Source organism: Populus nigra, chromosome 11, assembly GCF_951802175.1.
Source record: "Populus nigra chromosome 11, ddPopNigr1.1, whole genome shotgun sequence".
NCBI classification, from domain to species: domain Eukaryota; kingdom Viridiplantae; phylum Streptophyta; class Magnoliopsida; order Malpighiales; family Salicaceae; genus Populus; species Populus nigra.
The window spans coordinates 2,459,168-2,480,685 of record NC_084862.1 but is presented as its reverse complement, the minus strand read 5'-3'; the positions used below and the strand labels follow the sequence as shown (position 1 = coordinate 2,480,685).

The window sequence follows — 21,518 nt, the reverse complement described above, 5'->3', positions numbered from 1 at the left end:
GCCATAATTTCAATCACGCAAGCCCAGCTGAATTTTCTCTGTATTATCCTCTTCAAAAATCCCCACATTTCTCTCTCCAAAAAGCCTTTGAAAACCCATCTCTCTTTCGCTTCAATCTCTATAATTTCAATTTTCCACTTCCCAAAATGGCATCTGGGTCATCGGGTCGGGCGAACTCGGGTTCAAAGGGATTCGATTTTGGGACCGATGACATTCTCTGCTCTTATGAAGATTACGGTCCCAACAATCAAGATTCATCAAATGGGTCTCATTCGGATCCTGTGATCGTGTCCAATTCGAGCAAGGTAGCTGTTTTGGTTTGATAAAGCTTTGATCTTTTTGGTTTGGGTCAAGTGTGATTATTGAATTTGTTTGCCCCTTTTTTGGAATTTGAGGATTTAGGGTTTCGATTGTGTTTTTTTTTTTTGGTGGGGTTTGGTTAGTGCTGATTGTTTGTGGGTTTTTGATCATGAGTTGAATTCTTGACTTTGAAATGAAATTTTTAATTTTTTTTTCTTACTGTTTTAGCTGTAAATATTCAAATTTCTTTGTACGTTTTTAGGAGTCAGGGTTGAAGATTGTTGGATTTGGTTATGAATTTTGCTGACTAATTTTGGGATGATTAATGGGTTTTTTGGGGGGCATTTGGCAGTTGAGCCCTCATTTTTTTAGTGAAAGTCTTGATTTTAGCTTCTTTAACAATTTTGCTATGTGTGGATTATGGAAAGCAAAAGATTGGTATTATAGTTTACAGGTTTTGTTGAAAAATCAGAGACTTTGTGGGTTTGGTTGAATTGGGATTTCCTTGCTTTGCAAAATAGAATATGAAATTTAATTGAGTTTTGGCCAAGTTTCGTTGTTTATATCATTTCTTAAGATAAGTGTGTGAAGTTGGCGTAGTGAGGGTGTTGAGTTTTAGATGAAATAAGATGATTTGTAAGGATGCTAACCTTAGGCTATGTATTGGAGTTTTTACTGCAAATTGAAAAAGAAGTTTTAGGCCTTGATATTTAGCTGCACATAGTCTCGTGCTTGCTTTGGTTGGCAATCCTTGTTGAGCACAAGGAGACCTTGTTACTTTGGAACCAAACACCTTGAAGTTTCTTTGGAGTAAAAAATGTGTTTTAAAATGACAGTCAATCTGACTGCTTTTTAAATGCCAAGATTTTCATGAGGACAATAAGGGGAAGGGGTGTGGTTGTGTTTACTTGGCTATTCATTAGCTCAAAGTATCTAATTTGGATAGCACACTAGCGACATTGGAAAACAAAGAATTTAGAGGAGTCCTCTGGAGCTGATGTTCTATCAATTGAATTGTTTAGATCTTACATATCTTTCTTTTCTGCAAATTTAAATTTTTTGGTGATGATAACTGGCTGCACTTTAAAAATTTTCCTGCAAAGCTTGTTTGCGCACCCACAAAATCGCTAGCCACTAGATAGTTTTTTTTTTTTTCCTTTCTCTTTGGTACTTTGTTTGCTAAGAAAGCACCCAATTGATATTTCTGGTGTACATGATGGGAGAAGTCCTTCTAGTTTGAGAATTGAGAGCCTAATTCAGATTGCTTTCTTAGATCTTTGCAATAGTTTCTTACTTTCAACTCAAGTTATATGCTCAAACTGGAATGCATTTTTCACATCCAATCAGTATAAGCGAATTATTATCACATCACTTATGAAGAATTGCTATTTTCTACTTCAAGCAGGATTTCCACAAAAGCAAAATGACAAGGTCATCAGTGTATCCTGCTAGTTCCTATAGCCAGCCAGAGGATTCTTTCCATTTCAGTCCAGATGTTGTCTCTACTGTTGAGAAAGGCATGAAAAAACATACTGACAACATCATGCGTTTTCTTGAGGGTATCAGTTCACGACTGTCCCAGTTGGAATTGTCTTGCTACAACCTTGATAAAGCAATTGGAGATATGCGATCGGATTCTATTCGTGACAATGAAGAAGCAGATTTAAAACTTAAATCTCTTGAGAAGCATATTCAAGAGGTGAGTTTACTTTGCTTTTGTGTTTTCACTATCATGTATTCATAAGTGGTTGTGTTTGATGGCTAAATATATGCTAGAAAGTTGAACCTTGAAAAATTAGACAAAACAGCTAAATCACAATGGATAGTTGAGGTTATGATCCATAATAATGTCCTAACAGTATTTGTTTTATGCTTGTTATGCACTAGGAACTCACTTCCAAGGCTATGCCTGATGAGCTGATCTTAGATAAGCTGTTTCCCATCAAACTTTAGTACTTCAAAAAGTCAAGGTTTTTAGTTTTTATGCACTTGCATTTCTTTTAGAGCTAAGATTTATTGATTATTGTCTAGGCATTACCAGCAAGAAGTGTTAGATGCATTCTTTAAAGATTATTGATGGATTTAATTGGGACACTTAAAATTGTGGGCCATACTGCTTTCATCTTTGTCTTTTACATGTATTGAGCTCTGTATTGTGAATTCATGATACATGTCTGTTTCATTTCTCTAAGGTTTCAATTTTCCATTCACAAACATGTGTTTTTCAAACCCTTTTCCTTTTAGTATCTGCATATGGTAATCTTGTTCATTTCCCTTGGTCTTTGAATGACATTTGGAAGTGCATAGGGTTACCAGATTTTCAACCTTTTGGTCTTATGACACGTACTGGACAGGCATGCCATTTTAAAACTTGTTAATTTGTCTTTTAGGTCTCAATTTTCCAGTCCATTTTTTCATTCCAAGTGGTGGGGATTTACAAGAAGAGTTATTGAGGTAGATGGGGGGAGGCACTGGCAGATGGTTGAAAGAGTAAGAGAGAAGGTGCCAGTGCTTGGGCTAGAAAAGTCGTTTTGGCATTAAAAATAAAATCATAAAATATAACATATTAACTTTGGAACAATTCTAAGGAAAAAGTTTAAAGTTAAATGTAATCAGACCATAATTACAGGCTGCAATGATAATCTTTTCCATCTTTAAATTTCATTTGTGCAGGTCATTAAAAACTAGGATATTCTAGGACTTTAACTAACCCTATGAAACTAATGCAGCTTTCAAATGAAGAAAGAGAAATGTGAATGTCATAACTTTATGTGTATCAATCCATTTCACATTTGCAGATGTGGATCGGTACAGCTCTTCAGAGAGACTATTTCGAGATTAGTTAATGATGTTCATTCCATTATTGAATGAGGTGAAATGCATATTTGAGTGATATTAGTACCTAGATAACATTAGGGAGGCTAAATGGGTAGGTGTGATGTTAGTACTAATGTAATATCAGGGTATTATATGTTTTCTGTTTGTGCTGTCTGGAGCCTCAGCAGAAAAGAATTATGGGTTTATGTGGGAAGGCAATTCTACTTTTCTCTTAAACTTTCAAAGTATTAAAATATAATTACAAATGCATTTATCACTTCTTTTTGCCGACTACATGTCTTGACTTCCAAGTATTTTATGTTCTTCTGGCCGTATGATACTAGAGCATGTCTTGTTTTATGATGCTTGATGCAGGTGCACAGGTCTGTCCAGATCCTAAGAGATAAGCAAGAGCTTGCTGAGACTCAGAAAGAATTAGCCAAGCTTCAGCAACCCTCTTCATCAAGCCAGTCCCAATCTAATGAGGAAAAAGCACCACCAGCTGCCTCTGATCCCAAAGCAACTGACAACACATCTGATATACGTAACCAGCAATTGGCTCTTGCTCTACCACACCAGGTAGCACCACAGCAACATGCACCACCTGTGCCTCCACTCTCTCAAGCCCCACCTCAGAATGTGACTCAACAGCAATCTTATTATTTGCCTCCTGCCCAATTACCAACTCCAGCAGCTCCGATCCAACACCCTCAGAACCAATATCTACCTTCTGATCCTCAGTACCGAACACCCCAAATGCAAGATGTCTCTAGAGTGGCACCACAGCCTGCACAGCCACAAGTAAACCAGACGCTACAAGGCCAGCAATTTCCTCAGTATCAGCAACAGTGGCCCCAGCAGTTACCTTTGCAAGTACAACCACCTCAACAGACACAGCCCCAGATCAAGCCTCCATCTACAACAGCTTACACTCCCTACCAACCACCATGTCAGCCAACAAATCCCTCTCCACAAGAAACTCTGCCTAACAGCTTGCCCATGCAAGTTTCATATTCAGGTGTTCCTCAATCCTTAGCTAGTCGTGCTGACACCATGCCATATGGATATGGAGCTGGAAGAACAGCTGTTCCACAGCAACCACGGCAACCTTCACCTCAGCAAATTAAGGGCACTTTTGGAGGACAGCACAGTGATGCATATGCAACTGCTGGACCTCACCCAGGCCAGCCTCCAGTAAGTGCATACATGGTCTATGATGGTGAAGGTGGGAGAACACACCATCCACCTCAACAATCTCACTTCCCACAGGGTGGATACCCTCCTCAGCCAGCTGCAGGCACAGGTATGCTGCCCCGCCATTCAAGCCCTTCACACTTTTTTCGTAACCATCCCTACAGTGACTTGATCGAGAAATTGGTAAGCATGGGTTTCCGGGGTGATCATGCTGCCAGCGTGATTCAGAGGATGGAGGAGAGTGGTGAGCCTGTGGATTTTAATGCTGTGCTTGATAGGTTGAATGTGCAGTCATCCGGGGGTTCTCAGAGGGGAGGATGGTCAGGTTGAAGCCACCATTACCCATGTTCTAAACCTAAATTTCAGGGACAGTTTGCTCGTTTTCAATTGAATAAAGGCATTTATAATGCACGGTGTTCTCCAGTGCTGTGTATATAGTTATTGAGTCTTCATGTATCTATGATGTTATATGTCAGTAGTTCTTCCTTGTTACATGTGTGTTGGACCTTTCCCTCTGATTTTTAGTAAGGGAGATCCAATTTCACCGCGAGCCTTTTAACTACTATGTAACTTGTGAGCAATTTGGGTTTGTAAGCATGAATCCTTTCATTGCTTTTTGTTTTTAATTTCTTGGAATCCCCTGTTCTTCCATTGACTCAGTGTTTAGAACTTGGATGCTTCTACCCCATTGTTTTCCCATTCAACTGGCCTTTTGTTGTTGCCATCAATGGACCATGAAATATGATATACAAATCTGTAGAATCCTCGTGAAATAAATGGATTTAGTTTTGAGTCTTGACAAATTACAAACTCCAGTCCGATTCCATGTGGACTTAAATTCTGAATTGGTTAGTCTAGATTCAAGTCTGAGTAGAACAGCATGGTGTGCAGTCAAAATTTGCGAAATAAAATATTTGATCTGAATTATCTGTAGTTAGGGTGTTGAATCTTTCTCTTCATCTACCAGAAACTAAGTTACCTTTTATTAATCTGGGATGACACCAAATTAGCTTGTGACTTGAGTTAGGTCCGACTGCATATTTAAATTTTATTAAAAAAAATGATGCCATTTTAGTTTTTATTATTTCTTTTTTTAAACAATGTTGTTTTGAGATACACGAAACCAGGTTAATACACCAATTCATATATTTACTTATCTAAACTCAGGTCGATAACTATGAATTTTTTCTCTTTAGGGTTTAAATTTAAATGCATTAATTTTCTTTGATTACATCTTTAATTTTGTTTAGTTATTTTTTTTGTGAATGTCTATTTTTAATGTTATAGAATAAAATGATATGTTTATTCTTAAAAAAATCATTAAACTCAAACAAATTCACTCAAAGTATGTATTTTATAAACTAGATAGATTGATATGTTTTGATCTAAAACATGATTATCTTAATATTGTTTTTAAATAAAAATGAAACAACGACACCTTTAGATTTTTTTTTTATTTTTTATTCCAACATTATCTTGAAAAGATCAAGTTTTGAATCAAAATTTCTTGATTGAGAGGTAATTTGATAATATGTTTGGAAAGCGCTTCTGAAAAAAAATTTAATTTTTTTTTGCTTTGAATTAATATATTTTTGAAGTTTTCAAATTATTTTGATATGTTGATTTCAAAAATAATTTTTAAAAAATAAAAAAAAATATTATTGATATATTTTTCTGAGAAAAAATTACTTTAAAAAACAATCATAATCACACTTTCAAACACGCTCTGAGATTCTTATCAATGAATTAATTAAAAATGTTCTTAGGATATCATTTGATAGGGTATTATTCAATTCCTATTTTTTTTTAATAGGATGGCAACATATTAACAAGCATGTTTTTTGCACATCTTTGTATAATATTTTTTTTCTTGACATTTAATGCAATTCTTTTTCTGTACATGTTTATTTTTATTAGTATATAATTAGATTATAAACTTGATTTAAAGAAAATTTGCTAAACTAATCAGGTAATTTATGGCTGGTTAGCTTAGATTAATTAAAGTTAATAAAAACATGATGTAATTTTAAAAATTTATAAAAAGAAAAATAAAATAATGATGACTTGAATTTTTTTTAATTTTTTTTTTTTTGTAACATGTCAAATTCAGAAAGGGATAAACTAGGTCGTGGTTGGTAATGCTAGGTTGAACGGTCTATGACAAGCCAAAGCCATCTCCAAAATGGTTGGATTTGACGTCCAAGCCATGCAAGGGACCCCATCATGGAGAAAAGTCAAATCAATAAAAAGTGAAGGAATTATATTAACAAGTTATTTTATTTCAATTTAATTTTTTTTAATTCTTTTAAAAAATTAACGACGCCTACATGGTATATTTTACTCTAAAATTAACTTGCAATTAAAACATTAAATTAAATCCGAATACATATTAGAAAGAAATTGCTCCACTGTCATGAGATAGATGGTGCACCTAATTGTATCGAAGTAATGTCATAAATATTTCAATAACATCACATATGTAAATAAGGTAATTTTTTTGACAATCAACTGTAAAAGAGTTGATTTGCATGGATTAATAGGTAATTTGTTTTGACAATTTGTGTATTATTCATAATTTATCTGACCTCAAATCTCAATAAATGTCTTTATATGTTTGGGAGTATGGTTGTAGTTGTTTTTAAAGTATTTTTCACATAGAAATACATCGAAATAATTTTTTTTATTTTTTAAAAATTATTTTTAACATCAGAACATCAAAAAAATTAATTTGAAGCAAATAAAAAATAAAACATAAATTAATAATTTTAAAAAATACTTTTAAAATGTAAAAATAAATCAATGAGATAAATACAGTTATTAAGCTTGGCTTACTTCAATTCTTCAACTTCTCAGGCCAATGAAAACAGGAGTTGGCATTTTTTATATGTATAAAAAAATTAGTTGGAATTGATTCTTAATATTAAATAATAATTTTTTTAAAAAATAAAATAAAAAAATCATCAAAAACTCAATAACAAAGGTTTTTTTTTTATTTTAAAAAAAGGAAGCTAGCCAAGCACATAAGCCTAATTGGTCTAGTGTGTCAAAGTATTAAAAATGCTCAGGCGTGTGGCTTTGGTTTAGGTCAACTCACACTCCTAATATTTTTCTTTTATAAAAGGCAGACAACATGTCTTTCTCTTTTTATTTTTTTAAAAGAAACTTGTGAGGTGTTTGTCTGTGGAGCCGACGACGCGTAGCTTGTTATGTTTGGTAAAGATTATTTTTTAAAAAAAATATAATAAAATAATAATATTTTTTTATTTTTAATACCAAAACAATCTAAAAATATCAGAAAAAAATCAATTTAAAAATCAATAAAAAAAACTTCAAAAGCACACGATCCATCCGCACAAACAAACACTACAGAAAGAAAAAGGATGTAGCACTCCAGTATATGATGAAGGTTCCGATTTTGAAAACTGGATGACTTGTGATAAGAGTAAATCTTTCAACCTATAATGATATAATTGTCAATATTAAAGATGAGGTAGGTGGTTAAATTTGTTATAATCATCGTCTTAGAAGTCTCCTCATCAAAAAAACAAAAATAATAATGTCATCTTGAAAATCAATGCACAGACTGAAAAATGAACCCGTGATAATGGTGGAACATATTGCCTAAAGACTTCTGTCTACCATCTTGCTGATTTTACAACTCGAGAAGATCAGTACAGACTCGAGCGTGGAGTCTCATGGGCACTTTTCAATCTTTGATAAAAGCCTAATGCTTGATTTCTTGATTCTCTCTGCAGGTAGACCCTGAAATACTACCACATCTGCAATCTTTCCCTGCTTATGATCAACAGGATTATAGCCTTGATGATTTCTCTCAGGATGATCCGTCACTGATGCTTACAGAGCAAGTCCACATCTGCGATCGTTCCCTGCATATGATCAACAGGATTATAGCCTTGATGATTTCTCTCAGGATGATGCGTCACAGATGCTTACAGAGCAAGTCCACTCCAACAATGGCCTTGCAGGAACTGTTTATGTAACTTGTAGAAGTGTGTAATTTCTGTAAGTGGTTGTCGTCTACGTTAGTTTTATCCTGTAGACGAGCAGCTTGTTCTTCAGAGATAGTTGCAGCTCTGTATTCCATCAACTCTGTTGTCTGGTTTGATGAAAGCATTATACATTATAGGAATGTGAAATCTCAAAGAAATCTTTGCATATATAATTCTCATCATGTCATGATAATCGAGAACAAACTACCTCAGTAAAATACAGAATAGAGCTCTAATCATCTCTTAGGGCATGTGGGAAGTGCTAAAATAAACAAAATATCACAATACCATTTCTCCTAGGGCATCTCCAATGGATGCGTTAAATGGAAAACAGACAAAAACAAACGTTTTTTTCATCTTTTATTTTTATTGCTATAAGCAAAAAGCTATATTGAAAAGTCAAAATAGCGTAATTTCTATGTTCTAGCATAATTTCTATGTTCGAAAGTCATTCCTATTTATCGACAAAAAGTACTAAAAGTTTGTGGACTGTTTTTCTAACATAGTTTGGAAATTCGGTCAGCTAAGCGGGTTGATTTAGAACTTGATTGACTCAAGACTGGAATAAGGTCAAGTTTAAAAGAATAAAGAAAAGAAAAACTCGGTGTAACCTGGTTAGTTAATCTAGTAAGACCTAGTCAAAAATTCAATTGTAATTAATATTATTTTGATTAAAAAAAATTGATCCAATGACCTGGTTAAAATTTAAAATCTAAATTATAGACTGGTTGGGTCTTGAAAAAAAACTTATTTAAAATTTACAATTTCCAATACAACGGAGTCTAGTGTTAATTGAAAACTTGATGATTTTTAGTTTTTTTTTTTTAATTGAAAAGCCCATCATTCGTAGAGTATCAAAAGGTCACTTGTGTGGGGAAAAAAAAAACTATCATATGTAGGAGAAATTATCATATGAAAAAAAAAAAATTATCATATGAACATGGTCAGATGTAATAACAAGCTGCACCACTATATCAATCGTGTGACTTGTTCCGCTCCCGTTCCGGGTTCGACCCTCTATGTGCATGCCTGTCACCCCCGCGGTGTCTTACCTGCTCCTGAGCTTGCAGGATGTCCAGTGGGCCGTGGGGAATAGTCGTGGTGCGCGCAAGCTGGCCTGAATACCCCACGCAAAAAAAAAAAAAAAAAGAAGAGTTGGATCCATAAAAACTCAATCCGTGCAACGATTTTTTGAATTGAAAAATTAAATGGCCGAAACAAAATTATAAAACAGCCTTGAAATCATAAAGGCACATAACTAATCAACTCGGTAATTAAAATGAGTTGGGCCTTTTAAGCACTTTAATCATCTATAACTCCCCCTAATAAATAGTACGAAATTAATATTCAATAATAATAATAATAATAGCAGCAGCAGCAGCGATTACTTGAAATGTATAAGCTACGAAAACTTAAAGTTCAAATTGCAGCAAGGTTTAGGGTTCATGTAGGTGTAGTTGTTATTTTTTAAAATGATTTTTATTTGAAAATATATTAAAATAATTTTTTTGATATTAGTACATTAAAACGATTTAAAAAATTTTAAAAAAATAATTTAAAATGAAAAAATGAAATTTTAATAAAAAAAAAAACATGTTGAAATTTAATGTGAAACATCCATGTCAAGGCTTTTCGTTTTCGTGTTTTTTTTTTTATATAAAATGATGGCAGTGCTGCCTGCCTGGATGATGCTCGTTTGCATTGACAGAGATGGCTTGTTATGTAGGCATTCTTTACGCTAAACCACATAAAGTATAAACCATCCACCTTTTTTTTTTATCTGTTTGATGATAGTTTGAAAGACTTTATTGTATTGCATTTACATCTGTATTTTAGTGTATTTTGAAAATATATTTGTTTTCAAAATATATCAAATTAATATTTTTTAATATTTTCAATAATTTTAACAAGTTAATATTAAAAATAAAAAATTTAAAAATATTATTTTAATATATTTTTAAATAAAAAATATGAATTCAATCGTTATTCATCCAACGTTAGAGTGCATTAAAATACGCTACGTGTCTCAAAACAGTCTGTCAAAATAAGCGTTAATAACAAGTTTTTTAACTTTTAACAGTGCATTTTTTTAAAAAAGATAAAATTTTAAATTAAAGTGGTGTATGGTTAGTGATTGATAATAAAAAAAATTAATTTAGAAAAAATAAAAATGTATTTTGTTAGAAAAAATATATAAAAATAAATATCTCCTTTGCATTTTTAAAGTAAATTTATGTTATTTTTAAAACAAGAATGATACATCATTTCAATTATAATTATCTATGTATTTTACATCTCCTGGTACTAACTAAACATTACTCAAGACTTGGTATTATTATAAAAGGTCTCACTTATAGTTTTGAAACACAATCTCATTCATGACACGATTTAAAATCTGATTCACGAATTAGATAGATAAATTTATGTATCTAACAAGTTAATCTAGATCAATTAATATTATTTTAAAAATAAAATAATTAAGTTATTTAAATATTTATGGGTTAACTTCTCGTATCACTCGAGTTTAATCAAATCAAATTTTAAAAAAAACTAGATCCAATATTCGAGAATCAAACACCCGACAGGTTTGAAATCAATTATAATGATGGGACAAAATTATTTTTTATGGTGTAATCAAACTTTCATTGGATTTTTCATGATATTCATAGGTCAAGTGTTTTTATATGGAAGCGTTTTTTGTTATACCTTTTAGATGTATCATTTACAATTGAAATATTGTATCTATCTACAATGATTTTATTTCATCAAATTGTTTCTTGGATTTAAACCTAATTAATATGTTTGACAGTATGGTAATGGTTGCTTTTCAAATAATTTTTCGTGTCGAAATGCATGCCAATGATATTTTTTTATTTTTAAAAAAATTATTTTTGACATTAGCATATCAAAACAATCCAAAATATAAAAATTATATTAAATTTTAAAAAATAAAAAAATTTAAATTTTTTAAAAATACAATTTACACCAGCATTCCCAAAAGATTTCTAAGATGATAACTTACGATTCAATCAAAATTGATAATGGAAAAAATAAGTACAGCAACCACATAAACTAACAATATGAAGGCAATTACAAGCAATCATATCTTGAATTGCTATGGCTACCAAATTAGAATTACCCTTTTGTCCTGTGATCTTTTTGTTACTCTCAGGCATAAAATATCACGTGATATCGCATCGTCTTTTTTCTTTTTCTTTTTCACTAATTCCCCTCAAAACATACCTTAGTCTTGGTTTTGGTATGCTATTTGTCATTTACCAAAACGGATTTGATAAATTAATAATTATTTTAGAATTAATTTTTTACTATGAATTGAATTTTATTATAATATTGGAAACAAAAGGATTTACTATGAATTTTATTATTTTGGAATCAATTAATAACAAGGGTAATATTGGAAACAAAATGAATTGAATTTTATTATAATATTTGATTTGAATTCAATTTATAAATAAGTTAAATTTAAATATTTGAAAAAAATAAAATTCAATTCATTTTGTTTCAAATATTACCCTTGTTATTTTTATTTTATTTTTTTCAAAGATTTCTTATATAAAAAAGGGTAGATGGGCATTTTGAAAATGTTAGTTTTAATATTAAATTTCATATCTTTGGATTTGCAAATCAAAAGGGTTGATTTATTTTTTTTTGTGGTATTTTTAAATATTGAATTTTAAATGGAATTCAATTCTTAAAATTTAAAAGGATTCTAAGCATTAGATTTTATTATAATTTTATAATTGAATTCAATTAAGTTTCTAAACATGTTATTGAATTATATACTGTCACGCACCAAAAACAAAACAAAAAACATATTCGGGAAAGAAATATCTTACAAATTTAGATTAGTGTAAAGCGCAAGAGGCCAAAACCATGGATAAAAATATATTCCTTGGAGAGAGATTGAAAACCCAATAGAAAATTATAAATTGATTTGAGAATTCTTGTGATCAAACAGATCATAGGGTTTTTTTTATTAAAAACATGTCGTCAACGTTCCTTTGGCATGCATGCACACTCCTCCACGCATGCTTGCCGCTCCTTTAAATTAAATTGATAAAAATACTTTAAAAAAATATCTAAAAATAAAAAAAATAATATAATAAAAACAAAATGGTAGATTTAAAGTGTTTTCTTAACGTTTTTGGTTGTTTTTACTGCATTGGGTCGCACTTATTAATCAAATGTTAAGCAACGGTCAGTCTAATGTGATTAAATGTTGCTATTAACAACTAATTATTGAGGCAATATTTCATTGTTCATTGATCAGCACTCATTCAGTCGACCTCTCTCATGCTCGTTAAAGGGAAAAACACAAAATTGAACACTCAAAGCTTCAATTGATGTTTACAACCAGTCAAACATCCAGTAGAATTCGATCAACGCAAAAGGCAATTTCTTATGATATAAACTATCCCTAAACAATTTAATAAAATAATAATTTATCATAATCAGAATAAGAAATTTGTCCTGGGTTTTTTCTTGTTCTTTTTTATGGATGTTTAGTGTTTGTTAAGCTGTAATCTTGGAAGATATTTTAATATTACCCCTTAAAGAATTGTTTATATTGTACTTTCAGTCAAGATCAGTGACGTACTTCCATGTCAGGCGAGCACTAGCAAAAAATTTCTGGCGAAAATGTAAGTAAACTCTACGACCAAGTCCACTCAAGTCCAGCCAAACATTAGAGACGAGGTCCATTTCGTAAATTCCGCGCACCCACCTTCACCTTTTGAAAGCCCCACTCTCCCACTCCCCCTCTCTCCTGCCATCTTCCTCCACTTCGAGAGAGAGAGAGAGAGCGACACGAGCCAAGAAGAACTAGAGAGAGAAAGTATAAAAACATCTTTCACATTATAGAGAGAGGGACAGGGGGGTGGGGAGAGATGGTTGATGATTTGATGGTGTGTGTAGACAGAATCATAGTGGCCTCGAGTTGTTTTGAGCCAGTTAATAATGGAGAAAGAGAAAGAAATGGTAGTGATGTTGTTGGAGTTGAAGCAACAAGTAAGGATGGTAATGTGAAAGAGAGTGTTGGTTCTGTGAAAGGAAACGAAGAAGGGTCTTCATGTTCTTTGAAGAAAGTAGAGATGGTTGAATGCAGGATATGTCAAGAGGAAGATGAGGTTCTTGCTTTGGAAGCTCCTTGTTCTTGTAATGGCACCCTCAAGGTCTTTACTTTTCTCTTCTGAATTTTGAATATTTTTTTTTATTTTTGGTAGTGGGTTTTAATTGTTTTTTTTTGCTAACATGTTTCTGGATTTCGATTTTTTGAATGGATTTTTCTACTTGTTTTCCTTCTTTTTAAGCTTAAAGTTGCGTTCTTTCTGTTTTATGGTGTGCTTTCGGGATGTTGGTTCCTTCGGTTCTGAGATTTTTGTTGATTGTCTTTTAGTTTTACATTCAACTCGCTCCCTCCCTCTCTCTCTCGTCTTGGATATGGAGGTTTTTCTTTCACTTTGTTTTTCATCACAACTCTCAAGGTCCTTGCCTGTCTGGGAGTTGTATATAGCTTTAGTTTCCAAATTTGAACTTCAATTTTCTGAACATGATGATGCTTTGAGAATCGGTTATGTTTTGCGTTTCAAAGTTGGGGTTTTTTCATGCATGTTATCAGCTACTTGTGGTGTACCATTGTGTATTGGACATTTTAGGTGCTGGTGGGTGTGTGCATTTAATGATTGTCCATATTTTGGTGTGTGTTTGTTGTACAGTTGACCTTCTCTTTTTGTGTGGGTTTTGATTTTATAAACCACTGTTTGATTAACAGGGAAGACATGTTTTGGTGATAAACTGATAAAGAGCTTTTAAACGAAGTCCATGTTTTGTAATTCGGCTCATATAGTTGAGAATTATTCACGTTTTCAGTTGTTACTGGGGATTATTGGTAGCGGTTGCTTGAAGTGATTTTAACTTGGAAATGGATCAAAATAATGTATTTTAAATAAAAAATATTTTAAAAAATTTAATTTGAAGTAAAAAAAAATAAAAAATTCTCAAAAGTGTTTTTTGAACGCAGAAACAAACACATTCTGAATATTTTCTTTGTACAAAATGTGAATATTAAGGTGTATTTTACCTGAATTTCCTTATTAGCTTGAATAGATTTGTGTGAAAGGACTTAATTTTTTGGTTTGAAAGAATTTATCAAGGGACTAGCACTTTTCAATTTGTACAACAGTTATCTTATCCACCGTCACCACGTATTGTTTTGTTGAAAGTTCCTTGTTTTTCAATAGGTTTTCTAACAAGTTTCCTATTTTGTGCCACAAGTCCCGTATTTCATAAAAGTTGCTGTTTACCTTTTTTCTTTTTGTATGCAATAAACCAACCCAGGGGGAAGTAAAGGCATTTTCCACGTTCATCAGCAGTAAGAAGACCAAATGGAATTTTATCTTAGAGTTCTTCACCTGGTGGGATTAACACAAATGCATAGAATTTGATAGAGTTGAAGCATTTTGGATTTGATGGAGTTTTGATATTATACTATGCTTCTAGATGTTGGTTGCTCATAATGTGTATCTTTCTTTATAAAGATTTCCAATTGAAGGCTGGTTTTGGCTTGGAAGGGTATATAATCAAACTTTAGATTAAAGATGCTTTCTTTTCTTATGTCCTCTAGCTGTATTTTGGCTAGCATGCCGGGGAAAAATAAGAGAGGTGTTGGGCTAGAGGAGTTGCCTTGTATTTCTAGATAAATTGCAACTTGCTCTGGTTGAGAGTATGGAATTCTGTTTGTTTTTTTTCTTATTTTTAGCAAATGGGCTGCATCCCTATTTGTGCTTGTTAGTAAATGCTGCTCTTTTAAATATGTGCGTGTAGTTCCCCTTATGCTAATCATCAACTTTGGCATTCAAGATATTCCATGCCCAAATGCACGGTCTAAGAATGGTTTGCTATAGTTTCTGGCAGTCTTTGCTGGCTGCCATGTATGCCATTTCCACTGATTTTTATAAGTTTCACTTACAGTTTGCTCATAGAAAGTGCATTCAGAGATGGTGCAACAAAAAAGGTGACATTACCTGTGAAATCTGCAATCAGGCAAGGGGTTCTGCAAGCTATTGCTGCAGTTTTGTATGCTAGGTACATTTCCAGAAAGTATTTTTGTGATGCATGATTTTGAATAAAATGGGCTTTCTGGTTGGCAGGTTTTCTCACCAAATTATTCCCTTCCACCAGCCCGCAGCAATCCTGATGTTATAGCGATTGATATAAGGTAATAACTGACTACTGGGTTCTCCATCATGCAGATGTGATAGAGAGAATGAAAAGTAGGGGGGAATTATAGGATATTTCTAGGAAAACCTAGATACTACCATTATAGAAAATGCCAAATCCGTGTGAAGCTCTCTTCCAAAATACCAGTTTCTTAGGCTAATACTGGTTTGTGATTGCATAAGAGGAAGTAACTTGGTCCAACTCTGTTGTAATCAGGAATAGAGCTCTATTGTAATTTTATGCAGAATATGCTTTGAGTTTCTATATACCGATGCAGCTTCCACATTTTTTCTCCATTTTTTTGTTTTGCTTTTAACATCTTTTCAGAAGATATTATGTATTCTAGTAAAATCTCTTCTAAATGTTTTTTTTTTGTGCGTGTTTCTACTTTCTCAAATAGGCAAGCGTGGGGCCACCACATTGATCTGCATGATTCTCATCTTCTAGCTCTTGAACATCAATTGCTGCAATCAGAGTATGAGGATTATGCTGTCACTAATACAAGCAGCCTTGCTTGTCTTCGTTCTGTTGCTCTCATTGTAAGCAAACTGTTTCTGAACAACATTCTTATGTATATCGATGCTCTTTTATGTGCTTTCAAGCTAATTTCGGTCAACATTATGTGCAGTTGCTTATAGTCTTGCTACTCCGCCAAGCTCTAATGGTAACAAGGGATTCAGGGATGGTGCAAGAAACCTCATCATTCTTCGGTGTAAGTTATGCTGCCCTTAATACGTCGGATACACTTGTGAACATGCATGTTTATGCACTCCACAAACATCCCTATCCTTGAAAAATCAGGTGGTTTTATGGCTAAATTTAGAGATATCACATTTTCAGTTTCAGATTTCGCTTCTTCAATTCGCTGGATTTCTTTTGCCATGCTATGTGATGGCCCGCACTTGGTACATTGCGCAAAGCCGAAGGAGGAGACATGTATATCTTTGATCATTTACTCTACCTGGTTTGCTATTCATCTGCTGATGTGTTTAATTTATTCTTTGTTTTTTCTGACACAGGGTTAAGAGAGGCATGGTTTTTGTGCTTTTGCGTCTCTTCTTGCCTCTGACGGGCAAGCTCTTTTGCCCATGGCAATTTGCCATGTTGTATTTAAAGTAACAGCTACCAAAATGGTTGAAAAGAACAGCACTGGAAAGGCATTTTAAGTATTAGGGTTTACCCAAGCTACCTAAGAACTCAAAAGAAGATGTAAATGTGAAAAAAACGAGTTCATTAGTCATTATATTTCTTGTGTTAGAGGCAACAAAGCATCCTGTTGGATATCATGGGATGCATTGATTAGTAGCTTAAGAGTGGTTTGTGCAAGAAATGATTACACATGTCTAGAAGAGGATGATGTCGATTACATCATGCTCAATGCTTGGTTTCTTTGGAAAAACACCTGGTTGGATGGCATGATTAACTGGCCATGAACAGTCTTGGCCATTAAGCTAAATCTAATCCACCACGCCTGGTCCCAGGAAGCATCAACATGACGAGGTTCAGCACTCAAGTGCTCTCGCCGCATTGGCAGCCTAGTTTGCTATGCCTGTTCTTGCTCGTATAATGGGAGACCTTGTTCTCATCAGAAGCAAGATTGTCCACACCACCCTGTTTTTTTCTCCTCTTAAAACAAATGTTGTTCTTTGGATCCGCTCCATTTGAGTGGGTTTTGGTGTATTTTTAAAAAATATTTTTTCATCTAGAAATATTTTAGATTTTTATTTTTCATATTAATATATTAAAATCATTGGAAAAAAAAATTATGAAAACGCAATGCAAAACATTAATTTTCTACGATAATCATTTCTGCTTTTTCCTTTTTATTTCAAAAATATATAAAGAGCAAAGTGATAATTACATAACCATACTCTCTCACCTCTATTTTGCATTATACTGAAAAATCGATTCTTTTCCCTATCGTGACATTGTTTTTTAGTCTAAAAACCATACAAGATAATAATCTATAAAATTGGAGGTTGTCGTTGAGTTTTCACTTATTTTTTCAGCATGTTGAGAAACATTGGACAACCCGTGTTTTTAAAAATTTTAATTTTTTTGTTAAAAATTAATTTTTTTATATTTTTTGAATCATTTTAATATGATAATATTAAAATAATTTTTAAAAAATAAAAAAATATTATTTTAATATATTTTAGCATGAAAAAACACTTTGAAAACAACTATAATTATACTCTTAAACAGGCTAATTTATCTTAATTGACTTTGTTTATTTGTGTTTGGAATTGTTTTTTTTTAATATGATTGGTTTGAAAAAACATTAAATTAATATTTTTTAATAACTCTAATATATAATGTAAAAAATAAAAAAATATATATACTTTTAAAAAACATTCTAACATCTGCACAAAAATACTACCTCTAGATCATCGCATAAGTGCCATTGGAGTTGCCGATAAAACCTCCAGTAAATCGATATATAATCACAATCAAGCAGTCAGTCTCAAATCGCCTCGGGGAGCCTTGGTGGATTTTATAAAATCAGGCAATCGGACCAGCTTGCTGCAGTGGATAATGTTTTTTGTTCTAATCTGTAAATTGGAGCCTTCAAATCAGCAGCTCAGCACAACTGCATTTCAATTATTGAAATCTTACAAGCCACAAGGACATAGTAAAGTAATCCATTCTTTGAAGCAAGGTTATCAAATATATTTTGTTAGGTGTTTTATTTTTTAAATTAGAATGAAATATTTTAGTTCTTGAATGTTTAAACATGTTATTTTGAGGTTGTAATATATATATTTAACAAATATAATTTAAATTTAATATAAATTAATTATGAAGTATGCAATTCAAAGATAATATAAAACAAATATAATTTTAAATTTTAAAATATTTCTAAATAGTCAAGATTAAATAGATATTTAACTTAAAGTAATTTAACTTAAACAAAATATTATGAAAGTAAAATATTTTAACATAAATATTTTAAATATAAAGTTAAGTCAATGTTATCAAGGCTAATAGGATCTAAATCATCTTTTATTTTGCTCAAATTCCTACAAAGTATAAACTTGAAAAAAACAACATGAATATAAACTATATATATTAGTGATAAATCTAATTTTAAAAAATTAATATTATTATTAATGAAAATAGTAATAATAATTTTCAATATTATTATTAATATCATTGTTATTGAAAATAGTAATGAAAAATAGCTTTTTATACTTGGATGGTTTAATTAATTAAATTAAACCAGGTTAAGTTTGATTCAATAATTTTTCAAGACCGGAACGGAACATGTGAAATGAAACTCGAACATTTTGACCGAAATGTAACTGAAAAATACGGAATAGATGGAGATTTGAAATAAAATGAAAATTATTTTGTTTTATTTTATTTTGTAAATTAGTATAAAATATATGAAATTGACAACATGGTTTGAAGACAACAAAATGTGGACTTTCATAAAAACAGCCTTCATTGCTTCATCACTTTTAAAACATACCAACGTATCCAAACACAAGAATCGCAAAACCATTGCAATACATTGAAGGAATAACTCGCCATTCCCCAGGCAAGCAAACACCATTGAAACAAAGTTGTGCAGAATTTTACTGTGTTTTCAAGAAAGCACTAAACTTTAGTTTTTTCTCCTCATTTTGTCCCAGCAACTAAACATAAATCAAGCAAATGAAGGCTAATGCATCTAGTAGTTAGCTAAATTATTCAATTTCCTTATAACGATAATCCAATATAATCAACTCAAAACTTAACAAAAGAATAAAAAGTCTTAAGTTAGATTGCCAGAAAAATCCAAAAGCAAAGCAATAATAATCATAAGAACGCAGGAACAGAGCCACGAGAACTGGTTTGTTTTGAAAAATAAAGAGGAAAGCTCACCACTCAACTAGACAGGAAACGTGTACAGCCCATGCAGGCAAAGACAGCACATTGGCAGGTTCACTGAGTTGACCAGCCAAGTTTAAGTTAGTAGCCACTGCTGTCAGGGTCAGGCCAAACCTGCCCAAGAAGACCCGCAGCACCAAACCTGGCTAGTTTTAGAATTATATAGAGTCTGCTTTTAACAAACTGTATGATGATCAGCAGTCAGCATTCTGGTTTCTGCTTTACAAATAACAACTACTGCGACCAAAATTTCTCAAGCAATCTATAAAGTTCAAAGAACAAAACAATCTAAGCTGAACATGTAAATTTCAAAGCACATAAACATATTTGAAAAGCAGTAAATTTCATTCCCAACAACAATTGAAATACCCAATTATCCGATTACAAGAAGTAACCTCCTTTTTCACTCAATTATCATCCACTTGTTTCCTCCTCCTCTTCTTCCTTTGGCCCTCCTCCTCCAATCCATCCCTCTCTTCCTCCTCCCTCTCCTCCTTTACCTCTACCTCTCCACTCTTCCTCTTCCTCTTCCTCTTCTTCTTTTCCTCTTCTTCTCTAATTTCAATTTTGTCCACCACACTCCCATTCTCCTCAACCTCTGCCTTTTCCTTCTTTATCCCATTGCTCTTCTCAGTTTGCTCTGCCAAATCACCCTTCCTCTTCCTCTTCTTTTCCTTCTTACTCTCTATCTCCTCATCTCCCACACTACCCTCTTCCTTAACCTCCTTCTTCACCATCTGCTCACTATTATTCACTAACTCGGATTGACTCGCCTCCACACTCCGAATCAAAGATGAATCCTTTTTGTGTTTCCGTCGATCGGATTTTGAGTGAAGCCGTGACAGCTCATCGAAAGCGGCGGTGGCGCGACGAAGGTAAGCGTTTAAGGCCTGGGAAGCGCCGTTCTCAGAGGATACGAACTTGGAGAGTATAGAAGCCGCTTTGGAGATTGACACCGGTGTTGAATCTGTGATTTTGCCGGTCACCGTCTTCATCTTTTTAGGGTTTTAAGGATTTGCTAAAACCCTGCTTGTTCGTTAATGCTGTATATAATGAGGAGCGGTCCGCTTCAGCTGTTTGTGTTGGGCTCCAGCTTGGTTATTGGGCCATACAGCTCTTCGAGGCCCGTAAATCGGAGGCCCGGAACAAATTGTCCATGCCCGTATATTCATGTTCTCTGTGTGGAGTTGCTAGGCAGATGGACTTGTTTTCTCTGTTTTGATTTTTTAATTTTTTTAATATATTTTTATTATATTCTAGTTATTATTTTCCAACACATCCACCAATATTTTTACTTCCAAATTAGGATAATTAACACCATTATTGAAGAAAACTTAGCTTCCCTATACCACAATTCATCTGTTTTTTTACAGATTTTTTATTGTCCAAAATAAACACATTGCTGATAAAATTTAAACATTTAGCTACAGAAAACAATTCTACAAATGACTGTTATATTAATTATTATTAATTTACTTCAATATCTCACACAACATACAAATCTTAAAACGACCCGCCGTATTATATTCTATGAGAACTGTTTTGAAAGAAACAGTCGTGTCATATAACAACATACCGAATTTGTGGAGAAAAAAAAACATAGTCTTACGGATTAATTTTGAAAATCTAGAATCTAAAACAATTCATTTTTAGTTTTATTTTTAATTGAATCACATAATATATTAACTTGGTTAAATTCGTTCAACTTTATTAACTTTTTAATGATTTAATCATCTCAATCAAACTCTATATAAATTTGATTGAGCTACTATCCAGAGAGAAAAAATATTGTTTAATAAAAATATTTCACGATAATAACTTTATTTTTCATTAATCCTCAAAAAATAAGTGTTTATTTAATATTATAGGAACGGTTGTTTTTTAAAGTATTTTTTACTTGAAAATTTATCAAAATAATATTTTTTAATTTTTTTATATTAATATATTAAAACAATTTAAAAACACAAAAATATTTAATTTAAAATAAAAAAATGTTAAATTTTAATTTTTTTAAAGCATTTTTACTCTGAAAAACAAACGCATCATGAATCACAGCTGTGAACAAAATAGACACAATTCGTTTAA

The 21,518-nt window shown here is 32.5% G+C and overlaps 3 protein-coding genes across 5 annotated transcripts; 2 read left to right on the top strand and 1 right to left on the bottom strand.

Moving 5' to 3' along the window:
- On the top strand, positions 1-4,937 carry LOC133668403 (transcriptional regulator DEF1-like). Of its 2 annotated transcripts, none has more exons than XM_062088217.1 (3): positions 1-305; positions 1,703-1,999; positions 3,493-4,937. In XM_062088217.1, exons 1-3 carry the CDS (start codon positions 147-149, stop codon positions 4,639-4,641), a joined length of 1,605 nt encoding a protein of 534 aa, XP_061944201.1. In that variant the 5' UTR covers positions 1-146; the 3' UTR covers positions 4,642-4,937. The 2 variants fall into 2 exon arrangements, with proteins under 2 accessions (XP_061944201.1, XP_061944202.1); XM_062088218.1 differs by having other exon boundaries at positions 2-305; positions 1,706-1,999.
- A 7,886-nt stretch (positions 4,938-12,823) lies between these two features.
- LOC133668229 (uncharacterized) lies at positions 12,824-17,016 on the top strand. Of its 2 annotated transcripts, XM_062087999.1 has the most exons (7): positions 12,828-13,513; positions 15,312-15,383; positions 15,491-15,558; positions 15,961-16,099; positions 16,189-16,272; positions 16,401-16,496; positions 16,580-17,016. In XM_062087999.1, the coding sequence occupies exons 1-7, from the start codon at positions 13,229-13,231 to the stop codon at positions 16,583-16,585; spliced, it is 750 nt and encodes a 249-aa protein (XP_061943983.1). In that variant the 5' UTR covers positions 12,828-13,228; the 3' UTR covers positions 16,586-17,016. The 2 variants fall into 2 exon arrangements, with proteins under 2 accessions (XP_061943982.1, XP_061943983.1); XM_062087998.1 differs by lacking the exon at positions 16,580-17,016 and having other exon boundaries at positions 12,824-13,513; positions 16,401-16,508.
- Positions 17,017-19,671: 2,655 nt separating this feature from the next.
- On the bottom strand, positions 19,672-20,463 carry LOC133668322 (uncharacterized). The gene has a single exon (XM_062088103.1). It carries the CDS (start codon positions 20,426-20,428, stop codon positions 19,841-19,843), a length of 588 nt encoding a protein of 195 aa, XP_061944087.1. The 5' UTR covers positions 20,429-20,463; the 3' UTR covers positions 19,672-19,840.
- Positions 20,464-21,518: the final 1,055 nt, after the last annotated feature.